The 17,608-nt window shown below is 37.7% G+C and overlaps 1 protein-coding gene across 1 annotated transcript; it reads right to left on the bottom strand.

Moving 5' to 3' along the window:
• Nucleotides 1-1,013: 1,013 nt before the first annotated feature.
• RRH (retinal pigment epithelium-derived rhodopsin homolog) lies at nucleotides 1,014-16,892 on the bottom strand. The gene is given in 8 exon segments (XM_004380256.3): nucleotides 1,014-2,497; nucleotides 4,293-4,471; nucleotides 8,356-8,524; nucleotides 9,460-9,613; nucleotides 11,038-11,137; nucleotides 12,864-13,054; nucleotides 16,334-16,364; nucleotides 16,366-16,892. Coding segments are annotated over 8 exon segments (1,014 nt in total). The 5' UTR covers nucleotides 16,441-16,892; the 3' UTR covers nucleotides 1,014-2,382.
• Between the last annotated feature and the right edge of the window lie 716 nt (nucleotides 16,893-17,608).

Raw genomic sequence — 17,608 nt, 5'->3', positions numbered from 1 at the left:
GATGGGAAGCCTAGGGGACAGTGAGTTGAAGATAATGGTGATGGAATAATTTGGAAAAGGATAGTGAGAATAGCAGCACAACTAGAAGAATGTAATCAATGTCCCTGAATTGTACATGTAGAAACTTTCAAAATGGTGTAACTTTGGCTATGTATATTTTCACCAAAAAAAGGTCCTCAAGGTCAAGAAAGGAGCGTGTTGACTTGTCATGGGGTTGTTAACCAATGTCAAAAAACAACATGTGTACTGACTGTTTAATGAGGAACTATTCTGTAAACCTTCATCTAAAGAACAATAACAACAATTTTTTTTAAAAAAAAAAAGGTTGGCAGTTCAAATCCGCCAGGTGCTCCTTGGAAACCCTGTGGGGCAGTCTGCTCTGTCCTATAGGGTCGCTATGAATTAGAATTGACTTGATGGCAATGAGTTCTGGTTTTTTATTCAAAAACATCAGAAATTAGTAAACTAAGGAATTAAAGGGAGTCTTGTAACAAAAGCCAGGACTTCCAAGTCTCATCATGTAAGCAAGTTAATTGATTAAGGCAGTATTAAGATAAGGTTATCATTGTTGAAGACCTGTACGTTTGAAACAAAGATGTCCCTGCTAGTTGCTGGAAATGAGTTCAAGGCTTTACAAATTGGAATACAGAATCAATTTTCTAGACAATATTATAAATGTCTGGCCGTTCACTGGCTCTGTGACCTTAGGCACAGAGTCTCACTCTGCCTGTTTTCTCTGTCAGTGGCTCAGCTACAGGGAACAGAATGAGCGAAGAACTAGTGGCACAAAAGCATTCAGAGCCCTCTGGGAATACCAAACATTTTAATTTGGCCACGGAGAAAAGACAAAAAGCTGGAAAGTCTGTTTTAAACTGAGGGGCTTCCATTTACTTGGCAGGCAACTGGAGGTTTATTTGAGTTGGAGAATTATGGGATAGAAACTTTATTTTTGAAAGATTATTTTAGTTATAAAATTAATGTATTGATTGCAGTACAGAAAGGCAGACGGTGGGGAAATAAGTTAGAATATTATAGCAGCTTACCAGCCCAAATACATAGAGTTGTACAGATGAAAGATTACTACCATGATTTTATTTAATATGCAATCAAAGATGCTAACGAGACAATTTACAAACAAAAAACTAAGAAAATACGTTATGCAAAGATATACAGCCTTACTAGCAGTTAAAGAAATGTGAAATAAAATAACTTTAAGTAACTGTATATAACTCATGGTTTAAAAAATTAATAATATGGCACACTGTTAGCAAGACTATGAAGGGGAAAGGGTACTTATATACTGCCAATGGCAGTGCAAATTAATTCAGCCTTTCCAGAGAGCAAGCTAGCAACGAAGATACTATTTTTATCCAATAATTCCAGCCTGAGGAGACACACAAATAAAATACCCACCCCCTCTACAAAAAAACCTTGTTTGTATTAAAATGTTCCCAGCGGTGCATCCACGAAACTAAAAATGGAAAGCAATGTAAATGCCCACTGATACTAAATTATTAGACAATGATAAATTAACATGCTAGGCTTAATGGTCGTTTAGAATGACAAATATGTGGAGTCAACAAATTCATTCAACATTCAATAAACATTTATTGAGTGCCTACTATGTGCCAGGCAAGATGGGTCTAGGTGCTGAAGATAAGTCAAAGAACAAAACAGAGCAAAATTCCCATTCTCATTGAGCTCAATTCTAATGTCAAATATATGGAAATACACCTGCAGAAAAATGGTAATTGAAAAACGCTGAATACACAACGACAGAGATTATATTGCTACAGAAAATGTATAAGTGCACTGATGGACAGAAGTGATTTAGAAGCAATAGTGTTTAATGTTCATTTAATTCTTTTTGTAAAGTGGTATAAGTTAATTGCATTAAAAAATTTAATATTTTGAAATGCAAAAAAAAATGTTTTTTTATTCTAGCCAGGAATATCCAACAACTTATTACAGTAATTATTTATTATGATATAATATTATATAATTTATTATTGTTGTTAATTTATTCTAACATTAACATAGCAGCTGCTTCTAGGCTAATGGAGGACCCTAACAAGTTAGCAGGCCATCAGTATGACGTCATGTGTGCCGACAGGGAGAAGAGCGTAGAGGCCTTAATCTCGTGAGCCTGGGGCCATAACAGGAGATGAGCAACAAGTTTACATACAATGAAATAAAGAAACACACACCACAGCAGCCACTGCATGAACAGAACCATGTGCCACACTTGATGGACCTGCAGTCTAATAGGACATTCATCTATGTCTGCATTTAAACCAAATGGGATCGAATATAAAATAAAAATAAAACACTGCAAAAAAAGTAAATAAAATGTTTTGATGGTGTGTGCTTTTCTCTCCTATTTCAGACGCTTCCAGAAGCCAATGGGTTTTGAGACACGTTCATTGGTAAAATACTCATCACAGGCACTGCTTGGTGAGTCTGACATTTCAGCATGGCAAACATCGCCCTCCGGAACCTACGATAAAGAAGAGGAAATCTGGCATCATCTTACAATGACTTGGAACTCTTAAAACATTTTCAAATATGAATAAGGTGCCACTAGTACAACCGACATCTACAAAATAAATGTCCGCCTCCGATTTTAACATCTTCATTAGAGTGTGAGGCCTTTCTTCCAAGGCACCTCTGTGTGGATTCAAACCGCCAACCTTTTGGTTAGTAGTTCAGTGCTTTAACTGTTTGTGTCACTCAGAGACTCCCTCCCAACCTTTACAAAAGTATAAGGTAAATGGTACAGCTAAAGATCAATTTTGTACTATTGCTTATAAACATTGACGACTTCCAACAATAGTCCAATAATTACGTGCATTTAAAATGACACTTCTAATGTCAGCTGCAATTTTTTTTTTTTTTATCTAAGGATATGTATTTCATACCTCTGTTGGAATCGATTCAACGGCAATGGGTATGGGTTGTTCTGAGCAAAGGCCAGCCGAAATTAAGGGGGTTTGAGAAAAACTGACAAACGCAAAAGAACTACTAACAGGCTCTGAATTTAAAATATGTTCTTTATTCTTCATCCTTGGTCTGTTTGGTCTTAAAACTTTTGTTCTTCACCTCTCATATCTGTAGCTAAAGCTGATCTCCAAACATGTGCATAAATACACAAGTTTTTAAAAAAGCAGTTTGGCATTTCAGGTTCAAATTACCTAACCTCTATTACATTTTCTGGCCAAATATTTAAGCACAGTAGATAGATTCATTCCATTTTTCCAGCAATAAAAGGAAATGAAAGAATGTCATCTCCACTGAGGAAGCAGGAGAGGAAATCCTTGCTGAGTCCAAAAATCAGAGGGAGAGGGGGATTCTTTATTATCCTGAATAACTACTGATTCCTGGAACCCTTTATGTTAGCACTGGATTTTTCTCTTGTACTTGGGTGATAAATTTTCTTTCTGGTAAATATATAACTGTGCTACCCACATAGGGAGCACAACACTGCCTTGTCCATTTTCCAGTAATAGAACTGCTCTATCTTTTGGAAAAGCTCCCTAGATAGCACAGTTTGTACTGGATTGCTAAACTAAAGGTTGGTGGTTCGAACCTACCCAGTGGTGCTGCATAAGAAAGGTCCTGGTGCTCTGCTTTCACTAAGATTACAGCCAAGAAAACCCTATAGGGCAGTTCTACTCTGTAACGTATGGATTCACCATGAGTCAGCAACAACAACATCTTTTGGAAAACCCATTCCATATATTTTGGGTGGAGTAAGGGTGATACAAATGGTTAATGTGCTTGACTGCTAACCAAAAGGTTGGAGGTTCCAGTCCATCCATAGACACCTTGGAAGAAAGGACGGGTGATCTAGTTCCAGAAAATCAGCCATTGAAAACCTAGTTCTACTCTAGCACACATGGGGTCACCGTGAGTTGGAATCTATTCAACGGCAACTGGCTAGCCATGTGAATCAAGTTGAACTGACCAGGGACCTCGTGGGGACTTTTCCGCAAAACAGCCGTCTGAGCTGAAGCTCGCATTTGGAATTGCTTCAGAACTTGGGTCTTGGATTATCCATGATCATCTCTGCCACCACGTGGGAAAGCCTGTTACCAAACTAGAGATGTAAGCATTTCAGGTCCCAAAGGCTGCTGTATTTTTCAGTTGCATGAACCAAACATCCTTTTTGTTTACACTAGTTTGAAGTGAATTTCTACCACTTACCTCTGCAGAAGTCTTAGAACATTATCCATTGTCTTTTAACATTCTTGTATCAATTTGTTTATTCAGAAAGCCTTTTAGACATTACTTACTTTTTATTAGCAACCGCATAAATACAGGGATTGTAGAATGTAGAAGACTTTGCGAACAGTGGAGCTATGATGGCCACAGAGGGTGGAATCTTCTTTGGGTCACCAAAAGAAGCCCATAAGCACACAATGGAATAAGGGGACCAAGCCACCAGAAACATTAGTATCATTATCACAGACATCTGTAAAAGAAATAAATATTCACCAAACCCAGTATTTAAAATAGCATGGAAAACTATCTATATTGGAATTGGAACAGGTCTATGTTGTTAGTGACATGAAAGAAATAGCTAAGTTTTTCCCTCGATGTATTTTGCTTAGGTGCATGAAGCCACCTATGATAACAAGAGCTTGTGTAATGAATATATCGATCAATAAACTGCATCGTTTTTAAGAAAGTTACACAAATGTAAAGAATAGCTTCTTTATTTTGGTGTGTCAGGGGACTGAAGTGTCAGGAAAGGATACAAAAGCTGGCTTTCATGAGAGGCAGATGAAAATCCATTTCTAACCCACTTCTCATAACTGTGCTATGAGCTGCTGGCATTGCTTTTTCTCACTGTCATTATCTGCAAGTCTGAAAAATAACTTTCTAAACTCAAACTGGAAGAAAAAGAAAATGCTGTGTTGAGCTCAGTGAATTCTAACACAGTACATTTGTACTGGATATAGGATATGTATAGTGCAGATATTTTTGTCAAGGAGCTCCGTTATATCTTTTTTAAATGGAAAAGTAAACCCTTTACATTGCTCCCTTCTGATCACACACTAACCACACTAAAATGATGAAAAAAAGATTTTAAAAAGACAAAAACCCCTAAGGACAGAGAATCAGTGATTGGACACTAGATTTTTTTTTTTTTAATGGAAACTGAATAACAATTGGACAAGTAACAGATGACTTGAGAACGATTTAAGGGAAAAAAAGGAAAAGAAAAAAGCCAGACAGCAGTGAGGGAAAACCAGATACAGACTAATTCATTCCACCGAATTCCAGAAAGTCTCGGAAATTGGAGGTAAGAGATAACTGAACGGAGGCACGCACAGGGAACTGAAAACTGGAGAACGGGTTGACAATCTGCAAAAAGAAGAAGCTAGGTTTCCGAATGCCCTCGCCACTCAGCCAAGCAAGTGCCCTTTCCTCTCCCTGAAAGAGCCCCAGAGATGCGGTCTAGCAGAGGTTAAAGCAGGGAAACTCAGGACTGGGGGACTCAGCTGGGTGCTGGCGTACTGCACTGCAAAGAGGGATACTTCATGCTGCTCCCCGCTCTGAGCCCCAGGAATACTGGTAGACAGACGTATACCTCCCAGACAGGAATGGGAAACAATCTTCCCCTTGGAAATGGACCAGTCCAGAAGAAAATACCTAGAAATACAGATGGCTGGAGATTCTCCAGTATAAACAGCTAAAGAGCACCACCTCCGGAGCTTATGATCAGCTTTTTAGTGCACCGTTCTTAAATCTGAGGGGACAGGCATTGACCACCAGCTATTGAGAAAACAAACTGACAGAGACCAGAGCAGTGCAGGAGTTCCAGGGAAACAGAAAAGATATAGTGAACAAAAAGAAATGTAAGTAAATATACATATGTATGTAATGTAAATAAATGTGCATTTATTACTTATATACTTATATATATAATATGTAAATATATGTGTTCATCATCACAAAATAAGAGAAGATACATATCCGTAGGGGTCCCTAGGTGGCGCTAACGGTCTGAGCTCAACTACTAATCTAAAAGTTGGCAGTTCAAACCCACCCAGCACTACCATGGTAATCTGAAAAGTCCTGGTAATCTGCTTATGTAAAGATTACAGCCAAGAAATCTCTACGGAACACACAGTTCTACTCTGAAACAAGTGGGATTGCCGTGAGTCTGAATCAACTCGACAGCAACTGGTTGTTTTTTTTAATACATCCGTAAAACAAGAAGAGGAGGCTATTTAAAAAGGAGCTTACGGTATAAAATAACTCCTTTAGCTATAAAAAATAGTTTTTATCATACCTATAAAAGTAATACCAGAAATGTTTAAAATGCAATAGAAAAGTTGAAAGACGTAGTCAGGGCTGAGATGAGTGTGAGGCAGGTGAGTAAGTCTTCAAGTGCAGGGTCCAATGCTGTCTTTATTTAAAATTTTATATTTTATATTTTGTTCATCATGGATTTTTTTAAATTTATTTTCAATTTTTTTAAATATTGCATTAAAATATTGCATTTCTTGATTACTCAGTTTTTTGGTGCCCCCTTAAATTTTGCACCCAAGGTGAGGGTCTCACTCTCTTCATCCTAGTCCCAGCCCTGGATATGGCTGGAGAAATCTGCCAGAAAGCAGGATTTAAAAAAGAGAGAGAGGAAATAGAAGACAAAATTTAAGAAAATTAGAAGACAAATCCAGGAGATCAAGTATCCAAATAAAAGGTGTTCCAGGGAGAGAAAACAGAGCGGAGGGAATCCCAAGAAAAATAATACAAGAGCTCTCCCAGAGGTGGACAACATGAGCCTCCTCACTGAAAGCACTCACCCAGTACCCAGCAGGTGGATATATAAAGACCCACACCGGGCATATCAGTGTGAACTTTCAGAAAAGGGGACAGAGAGAGAAGGTCCTACAAGCTCCCAGAGAGACCACACAGATCCCTACAAAGAATGTCATCAGAATGCCATCAGCCTTCACAATAGCAATACTAGAAGCTAGGAAACTATAAAGCCTTCAAAATTCTTTGAAAATCATTTCTACCTAGAATTCTATACATGGTAAACTATCAGTCAAATTTGACAGTAGAATTAAGACATTTTCAGGCATGCAAAGTCTTAAAAAATTTAACTCCCTTGTATCCTTCCTGGAGCCCTAGTGGTGCAGTAGTTAAGAGCTCAGCTGCTAACCAAAAGGTCAGCAGTTATAATCAACCAGCTGCTCCTGGGAAATTCTATGGGGCAGTTCTACTCTGTCCTATAGGTTCACTGTGAGTCGGAATAGACTCAGTGGCACCAGCTTTGGTGTTTGGTTGGTTGTATCTTTCTCAGGAATCTGCTGGAGAATGTGCTCCACCAAATCAGAGGGAATATATCAAGAAAAAAGGAAAATATGCAATCAAGAAAATAGAGGATCTGACCCAGCACAAAAGCCAAGGGCACTTCCAGAGGTGATGGTTTGCGCTCAACTACTAACCAAAAGGTTGGCAGTTCAAACCCACCCAGCAGCACCATGGAAGAAAGACCTGGTGCTCTGCTTCTGTGAAGATTACAACGAAGAAAACCTTATAGAACAGTTCTCCTCTGTAACACACAGTGTTGCCATGAGTCGGAATCAGCTCGATGACACTGGGTTTGGTTTTTTTTTGTTTTTTTGGTTGATTGTTTTGTTTTCTGATGAAGGGAGATCTGAGAATGACAGCTTTCTGGGCAGTAGTCCTAGAGAACAGCCAGTCCAGAGTAGAGTAAGGGGCTGGAGAGTGCCAGGAGGGGTAGCTCCAAGAAAAGGGTAAAATGAATCTATTCCCTAATGTGTCTGAACATACTGAGAGGAGACTGACACTTCCAGGGGAGAGTTTAGGGATGAATTAGTGACAGGTAAACAGAACAGTAAGCAAACAAAACTACAGAAAAAAAAAGGGGGGGGGGGGTAAATAAATGAATGAATGATTAACTCCAAAGAAAAAAGTTGAATAAAAAAAGAAATGTGAATCACTGTACCCTACAGATACCTGCAGAAAATAAAATTTATATAGTCACGATAATGTAAACATTAACTCTAAATATACTCAGATATTGTTATCATTATACTGACAGGATGGGGAGAAAGAAAGATGGGGGGAGAAGAAGGGAAGTTTAGTGATATAAGAGAAACAAATCTTCATCTTCCACAGTAGGAAATCAAACCAAAAAATCCAAAAGAACAAATAAGCATATCATTTAGAAACGTGGAGGTAAACACCAGAAGAAAGAGCAGGAGAGGGAGGATTGGAGATGGGGGGAGGTGACTGCTGTGAGGCAAGGGACTCTTACTACGTGTGTGTAAAAGCTTGATTACCAACACTGTTTTAAGGACTTGGACTTCTTACCTTTGTTACATCTAACTGATCTGACCAGTCCCTGTTGAGGTACTCAGCACAGTTACTAGCAGAATGATGTTTAATAGATTGAGTGACGTGATAATAGCAGTAAAACATCACTGCTAGGGGCACAACAAAATTCATCGCAATAACTGTCATCGTGTAAGAAACGAAAGATCTGAAAATAAGAAAAAGCAATTATAACTACTCATTTAATATCCTAAATAGGGGGATGGGAAAGAGGAGACAATAATTAGAAATAATACTGGCATTGTCCTGCAGTCATATTATTAAATATCTTAGGACGTATAGTTGACTTTTAGTTCATTTAGACCAGGAGTTGGTAAACTATGGCCTCAGGCTAAAACCAGCCTGCCACTTGTCTTTGTAAATAAAGTTTTATTGGAACACAGCCACACATTCATTTACATATTATCTATGGCTGCTTTCACAGTACAGTGGCAGAGTTGAATAGTTGTGTCGAAGACTGTCTAACCTGTGAAGTCTAAAATATTTACATTTTGACCCTTTACAGAAAAAGTTCTAGAATTTATATTTAGAAATTTCTATTTGTTTTTCTGAGTAATCTTGTTTTCTTTAATGAACTGAATTAATGTCTCTCCCCAGGGAAATACAGAAGAGCCTCACCAACTACCATGCGTATCCTTGCAGGTACTGTGCTTTGGCTGCGTAATTCCCGTAAAATGCTTTCTCACCAGACCTTCTTCAAAAGATGTATCAGCCTGGACTGTCACCAGAGCTGAATGCTGTCTTGCTCCACTAACAGTCCCTTTTCCCACTCTAGGTGCTACCTCTGAGATGTACAAATACTGTAAGGGTGATTTGTACCCTTCATTGCTGCCTCAGGAAGGGACAGAGGAGAGAGAGGAAGGGACAGAGTAAGGGGGAGAGACGGAGCTGGGTGACCTTCACTTGCAAAGAAGCGTAATTCATTTTCTCAGTTTTGTTTCTGCTTGAATCACATCATCACTACCAGGGAAGCCCTCTGCCACACTCTGTATGAGAAACATGTGATCTGAGCTTAAATGTGAAATGGTGAAAAAATGTCTACATTAGTAGCATTTGATTTTAAAGTGTAAACGTGTCTCTTACACATCGTTTTTCCGCCAGTTTATGGTACAGGTGGCACCAGTAGGATCTGGGGCATAACTCGCCCACCCTGTGATAGGCAACAAAGCCCAAAGCAAGCCATTGATCCAGGCCCCCAGGATCATGCCGACGTATGTGTTAGAGGTCATTCTTCTTCCTATCGACAAGCATATGAAATATTAGCATCATTTGCCAATGACGGGATCCATACCTTCACTTTGTTTTAACCGATGATTTAAAGTTATCAAGGAGATTCTTTACAGAACACTTTCAGTCGCTCAAAGCCTAGCTACATGAATTTACATTCTGAAAAAAATGACATGTAAGCTGAAGCCTGAATGATAAAAAGGATCAGCCAGAGAATTAACAGGGGAAGAGCTTTCCAGGTACAGGGAACAGCATGTACAAAGGTCCCGAAGTGAGAGAGCCTGGCCAGTCCCCCAAAGTGAGAACAGCTCCAGCCAAAGCTGGAAAGGTAGACCAGGGGTCTGGCCACAAGGGCCTTGAAGACTATGTTATGAAGTTTGGATTTTATTCTAATTACAATAGGAAATCATTGAGACTTTGGAACAGGGAGTGTCAGAGAGACTATGACTGACTGTGATTGCAAACCATATGTTTCTTTCTTTCTTTTCTTTCTTTCTGGTCAAGTTGTGCTAACTTCCTCAGTATTGTGTACTGTCTTTACCCTTTACCAAAGTCACCACTCACCCACTATCTAGTTAGTGTTTTTTCCTCCCTACCCCTCCCCTCCCTCGTAAACATCAAAGATCGTTTCTTGCTGTGTGGAAACATATTCATCTGTTTTTGTAATAGTGATCTCAGAAAGTATTTGTCCTTTTGTGATTGATTTATTTCACTCATCATAATGCCCTTCAGGTTCATTCATGTTGTGAGATGTGGCGCAGAGTCATCATTGTTCTTTATCATTGTGTAGTGTTCCATTGTGTGTATGTACCATCGTTTGTTTATCCATTCATCTGTTGATGGACACTTAGGATGTTTCCATCTTTTTGCTATTGTGAATAACGCGGCAATGACCATGGGTGTGCATATGTCTATTTGTGTGACTGCTTTTATTTCTCTAGGATATATTCCTAGGAGTGGGATTGCTGGATCGTATCGTATTTCTATTTCTAGCTTTTTAAGGAAGCACCATATTGTTTTCCAGAATGGTTGTACCATTTTGCATTCCCACCAGCAGTGCATAAAAGTTCTAGTCTCCTTGTAACCTCTCCAATATTTATTTTCTGGGGTTGTTTTTTGTTTTTTTTTTGATTCGTGACAGTAAGGTCAGGGTGAGATTGTATCTCATTGTAGTTTTGATTTGCGTTTCTCTAAAAGCTAGTGATGGTGAGCATTTCCTCGTGTGTCTTTTAGCTGCCTGAATGTCTTCTTTGGGGAAGTGTGTGTTCATATCCTTTGCCCATTTCATCAAAAGACTTCACCAAAAGACAACCTACAAAAAATTTTTTGGCTGTGACATATTCAACATTATGTTTATATTCTGAAGAGAATGTGTATGGACTGCTACTTAAGCAAGAGATGGATTCATTTAGAAAGCTCAGAAAAGTGCTGTACCTATGTCAGGATGGCAGATGATCAGGTATCTATCCACGGCCACAACGGTGAGTAATCCAATACTTGCCATCCCAAAAAAGATATTTAATCCAGCATAAATCTGAAAGCCAAAATTGGAAAGAATCCACTATTCTAAACACCTTTCCAAGAAACATTTAAATTTTTATTCCATTGGTAGAATATATTTAATGTTTATTTTACTAATTCTAAAATCAATCTTTTTTTGTCAAATTGTAACTGGTTTAATAAAGGCATTTATGGAGTGTTTGGGATTTCATTAATTTAAATAAACCCTTTTTTAAAATATTTTAAGACTGAAGGTGAAACTTCTATTCACAAAAAAAGTCATAAACAGAGTGCAAAAATAAATCATAAAGTAGGTGCAATGCATATAACCAACAAAAGATTAGTAGTGAGAAGATACACAATCAGCAAGAAAAAGAAAACACAAAAATGAGCAGCAAAGGATGAATGGGCTATTTACACAAGAGGAAACCTGAATGTTTCTGATGTAAGAAAAGATTGACAACGACATTAAGTATTCAACGGAGTACAAACTGTAACGACCAGATACAACAGAAGCTCTCAGAATTGGTGTGACTGTTTCGGAGAACAATTTGCCACATCTAATAAAGCTGAAGATGAGCGTTCTGTACAAGCCAACAATCCGTCTCCTAAGAAACCTGGCTAGAGAAACGCTCGCATGTTGAAGGAGGAGACATGCACACGAACATTTATTGAAGCCTTGTTTGTAGCAGAAAAAAACTGGAAGCAAATGCTCAATAATGAGTAAGTTGTGGTATAGTCACACAATGGCATACTATGTAGCAGTTAAAATTAGTAATTTAATACCTACATCCAGCAACATGTATAAACTTCAAAGGCATAGTAAAAAAAAACCCAAACCCACTGCTGTGGAGTCGATTCCGACTCAGCAACTCTACAAGGACCCTATATTGGACAATCAAAAGGAAATTGCATAATACAAACGATATCATGTTATTTACACAAAATTTAAGATATTCAGATAGTGTTACATCTAGTTTATGGGCACATAAATATGAAGTGAAATAGGTAAGTATTCATGGGAAGGAGGGAATAGGATCGGGAGTGATACACAGTGACCTTTAACAGTATCAATAAAGTTTTATATCTTTAAAATTGCTCTTCCCTCTCCTTACATTCTTCTATGACCTGAAGCACATATTGCAGAACTTTAAGATTTGACAAAACTGATAGAAGCATACATGGGTGTCCACTAGTCACTACTACTCTCATTTTATTCTCTATCATTTAATGGCTTGAAATAGTAAATTGTTAAAAAAAAAAAAATTAGGTCAAAAGCCTTATTTGCCTACTATCCTAATGTAAATTAAGATTAACTCATTTCCTTGTCAGTAAAAATAACAGGAAATATATTTAATAACAATTCTCATGGAGAACTTTCCATAAGAAAAAATCAACAATATGGTAGCTTAAGTACATTCCTTAGGAATCTTAAGTCATTATTTTATTATTTCAGATGAAAAGTAGGGTAGTCACTTGAATATGTAAAACTACTTTTTGTCTCTAGGTAAATGCTGGTTGCTTCATTTTTTCCTTTGGGTTGGGGGAATTTTGAAACTATAATGATGCTTAGTGATTTCATTTCTCTTATTAAAGAATATATTTCCCAGTCACTCTCAAAGCTGTTTTCAATAAAAGCGCCACATCTATTATCCTACTATATCTTACTTGATTTAAGCCCTCGGGATTTCTTTAAGACATTTAAATTTACATCTCATTGATCCAGTTTATTTTACTTTAATTCCAAATGTCTCCAATACCTGACATCCTGCATATCCAAACTTCCAACTTCCATGCAGATCTGATGCAGCAGACATGGGGTAGCCAATGCTACTGACCCCTATATCAGTGACAGCCAGGTTTATGATAATTGCATTTGTGGGTGTCCGAAGTTCCTTGTACTTAATGAAGATGCCCAGAACTATTATGTTGCTGAGAATACTTACCATACCTGAGAACAAACAAAAAAAAAATTATTCATTTTGTTTAATTTCAATGTTTAAAAGTAGAATCAAAATAAAATATTAAGCCCCTTCGAAAATAGAGCTAATCCTTTTTTAGTTCATTTATTTGAAGAGGTCCAACTGTTCCTAAAACTATTTATAACACCTTCACAGCCCTTCTGTAAAACAGAAGTAAAGAAATTAAAACACAAAGAACCCACCAATTACCTAAGCCAACACTGAGGGCTGGTTTTAACGTCATCACTTTGATCACTGTTCTTGAAATTCCTCCCTTGGCTTTCATGACATCATCCCTGCTGGTTTTTAGGATACATGTCTGACCACACCCTTTCTTTGATTTCCTCCTACTTCCTGAGCCCTAAGGTTCTTCTTTTTCTACATACTAAAAAAATAATAAACCACACCCGTTGCCGTCAAGTTGATTCCAACTCATAGCAACCCTATAGGACAGCGTGAACTGCCCCATAGGGTTTCCAAGGAGCAGCTGGTGGATTCTAACTGCCGACCTTTTGGTTAGCAGCCCAAAACTATTATTCTGTCCTAACAGCTCTTTTGTCACTATTTCCAGCCGTAAACTCATGCTCCAGTCCTACGACTTCTCTTTTCATTCAACTCATTGCAATTAAACATTCATTAAGCATCTACCACGTGTAAAATCATATGACTGTTCCAATGTTACCTGAAACTCAACATGTCCAAATCTGAATTCTTTATTCAACCCACATATACACACCTAAAAAGAATGCACACTACGAGGTTCAGATATTCAGAGAGGAAGGTGAGCCAGCTTTCTGGCCCATCAAGAAGCCTCACCTAGTCAAGTTCCCAGTCTGGGATCTGACTCTGTCTTGCAGGCCCAGAAACTCAGTGTTGTCGGTGCCCCAGAGTTGGTTGGACTCAAGCAGACTGGTGACTAAACTTATTCATTAGAATGCCAATGTATTTATTTATAATCAGAAATATTGCTGAGTGGACTAGATGTGCATGCTAGCCTGATCAACACGACTTTCTTGGTGAAAAGCATGCATAAGTTTCCCAGAACCCAGGTATGCGTCACACTAGGTCCTAAGGATGAGGGTGAAGCAATTTTAACAGAGAGGTGGATTCCTAGGGGTTAAAGGAGGGTTAAGCAACAAGCAGTAAAGATGTGTTCATCATCAAGAGAATTACTGGTGAGCAATCCCCAGTTATTGTGGAAGACAGAGAGGTTTTCAAGCACCAGTACACAAAACTATCGGCAAAGAACTAACTTCTACTCTATCTTGGTACCTCAGTCAAACTTCCCTTTAACACTGTTAAACTAATCTTCCAGATTCCTGTTCTTCTCCTCCTTCCCCACCCCCACCCCCCACCCCATGCTGCCAGCAGAACAAGCTTGCTACAACATATGAATTCATCGTGGCTCTTCTCAAAACTTCAATACTCCCCCACTGCCTGAGGGATACAAATTCAAATGTCCCAACCTGATATCCCAGGCTTCTTGCCTCAGTCTGTTTTCACCTTTTTAAGCAAATTTCCACACTTGTCAAACCAAGCTTTCCATTCGAGTTATCAAATATAACACACTTGATGTAAATCTTGACTCATTTCTCCCACTTGGAATTCCCTATTCCTTTTTCCTACCTATTCAAATGTTACCCATTCTTCAATGTTCATGTCAAGCCCAATTCTACCCCAAGGCCTTCTCCTACCTACTGTATACTTTCTTCTCTATAAATTCCCAAAGTACTTGCCCATATTATTGTAATGCTGTATTATTTAACTCTTAAATCTTCCTAGTTTTTCCACATAGATTTCAAGATCCTAATGACTTCTATGCTCTTTCAGCATGTAACATATAGCAGATTTGTTTAATAAACCAAAACTAAATAAATCAAAAGCTTGAATACAAAGTATTTCCATGTAATTGTGATGAAATTTTATCTTTAAATAGTGGATTGTTTCTCTTATACAGTAGCAACAATAAAAAACTCAAAAAGAAAACAGAACTTATTCAGTACCTGTCATACAGAGGTACTCAAATGTTGCTTGAATGAATATGTCACTAAAATTTATAAAAATTAACTTAGGAACTCATAATTTCTAATATAAGAATCAGTACTCTGAATCATGGGGAAAACAACTAAGCAATTATAAAGTAATAAGTTTGGTGCATAATGACTTATACTTTTCCCTCTACTTTTGAATGTTTAAAGTTTTTCATAAAATTTCATCCAAAAAAATAATAATCCAATATAACAAAGATAGCTTCCTCAAAGTTCATTACAAGAGCGTAAAGTTGGAAATAAAGCAATTGTTTAGAATAAAAATTACATCACACTTCAACCTAGACACAAAACAGATATTCAAAGAATTTTTATCACTTCTCCTATTCGTTTTTTCTGCAAAGCCTTTATCTAAGTGATTAATCCAATATTTGAATCAATGAGTATGTGTACGTGGGGGAGAAAGAAACAAATATCTGTCACACACCTACTAAACCCAAGGTGCTTTATACGTCAGTTCATTTTACCCTCAAAATGATCATAACAGGTAGCTTATTTTTATCTCACTTAACAGATGAGAAATGGAAGAACAAAAAGATAATTGCCCACAGTTGCAAAGATATAAAAGATGGAATCCAAAGTTCAAGAGTCACATTATATCTTAACATTCTGGAATGAAATGAATTTTCAAACTCTTTCCTCAATGGCAATACACTCTGCTCACTCTCTTTTTAGAATTTTAATTTTCTTTCCAGGACTTTCAGTGTTGGCTAGGTTCTACTACCAAGGACAGAACTATTAAAAAAATGTATACAGTTTAAGAGTAAATATTAAAATACATTGTCCTCATGGTACACACTCTTCCCCAATAAAAACTTGACAATGTAATAATCAAATACATGAATGATATCACAAAAGAATTATCCATTTTGTAGAAAACTTTTCTTAGCCCCATTTCACTGCTCTCATGCTATCAAGACTGAAAATAATTTGTGACATTAACCACCATTAACAGTGCTTTCATTTATTCTTTTACCTACACTCTCTTATTTGATCTTTACAGCCAGAAGCAGACATAGCAAGTAGTAGCATTCTACTTACCACATGAGCAAGCCAACTCAGAAAAGATAAGTGACTCCTCGAGGCTGACCCACAATATGTATCTTAAAACTCTTGGAACCCAAGCTCTGAACCATCCTTCCTACTTCCTTATGCTGAAAATGTTTTCTTCTCCCATTCTAAAGTAACCTAACAGTTAATGGAGTAATTAAACAGCCATACCTGCCATAATCAAGTAAGCTGCAACAATATTTGTGTTCAGTCTGTGAGAAGACTGAGCCATCTTCATTTTTAGAGTCTGAACTGCTGCCCAAATTATTCTTTAGCATTTTGGAGGGAAGATATTGAGACAGCCTTCATAATAAGCCTTCAGTAACTATGAAATGTTTTAACAGCCAGTGAAGGAAGAATTTTCAAGACAAATCAATTCCACTTAGAGACCTCAAAGAATGGCCTTTTCATAGAGGCCTTCCTTTAATAAATTTAATTGGGCTAAAAAGGAAAGCATTTTAATTCCCAGAACAAGGGAAAAGCTTATTAGCAACACACAAAGAAAAATTCCAAGCTCCACTAAATTAAGCATCAGTCATATCTAGGAAGATTATCAAGCCAAAACACCCCCACTGAAACAATAAACAAACTTAGAAAAACAATGCAGGAGCTGCCTTGACTCAACTAATCTCTGCCGGAAATCAGTTCTGAAATTAGGAGCCAACCAGTCTCTAAAACTACTCAGATTAAGCATCCCATTTCCATTGATCCTTTCCAGTTTTTCCATTGCAGCCCCCCCCACCTTTATTTCCTTAACAATTTTAATAGAGATAAATAAGTAATCTCCCTCCCATCCTTCCAATCCTCACTCCCCTAAACTCACGAATAATGTTGGCAATATCCTTTCTTATGATTTCCTTCGTTTATACAAACATATATTCATACAAGGGTTTGAGGTTCACCCTTCTTTTCTTTTAAACAAAAATGGAAATATATACATTTACGGACATATACAATCCTTTGCAACTTGTTTTCCCCTGAAGCCATTTCATAAATTTCAGGTCAATAAACGTTGTTAGGTGCTGTCAAGTCAGTTCCAACTCATAGCGACCCTATGCACCACAGAATAAAACACTGCCGGGTCCAACGCCATGCTATTGTTGCGCTTGAGCCCATTGTTGTAGCCACTGTGTCAATCCATCTCATTGAGGGCTTTCCTCTTTTTTGCTGACCCTCTACTTTACCAAGCATGATGTCCTTCTCCAGGGACTGATTCCTCCTGACAACATATACAAAGTATGTAAGATGTAGTCTCGCCATTCTTCCTTCTAAGGAGCATTCTGGTTGTACTTCTTCCAAGACAGATTTGTCCCTTCTTTTTTGCAGTCTATAGTATATTCAATATTCTTTGCCAACATAATTCAAAGGTGTCAATTCTTCTTCGGTCTTCCTTATTTACTGTCCAGCTTTAGCATGCATATGATGCAATTGAAAATACTATGGCTT

This window comes from Trichechus manatus, unplaced genomic scaffold (assembly GCF_000243295.1).
Source record: "Trichechus manatus latirostris isolate Lorelei unplaced genomic scaffold, TriManLat1.0 scaffold00071, whole genome shotgun sequence".
Lineage (NCBI taxonomy): Eukaryota > Metazoa > Chordata > Mammalia > Sirenia > Trichechidae > Trichechus > Trichechus manatus.
This window is presented reverse-complemented; position numbering and strand designations above follow the sequence as displayed.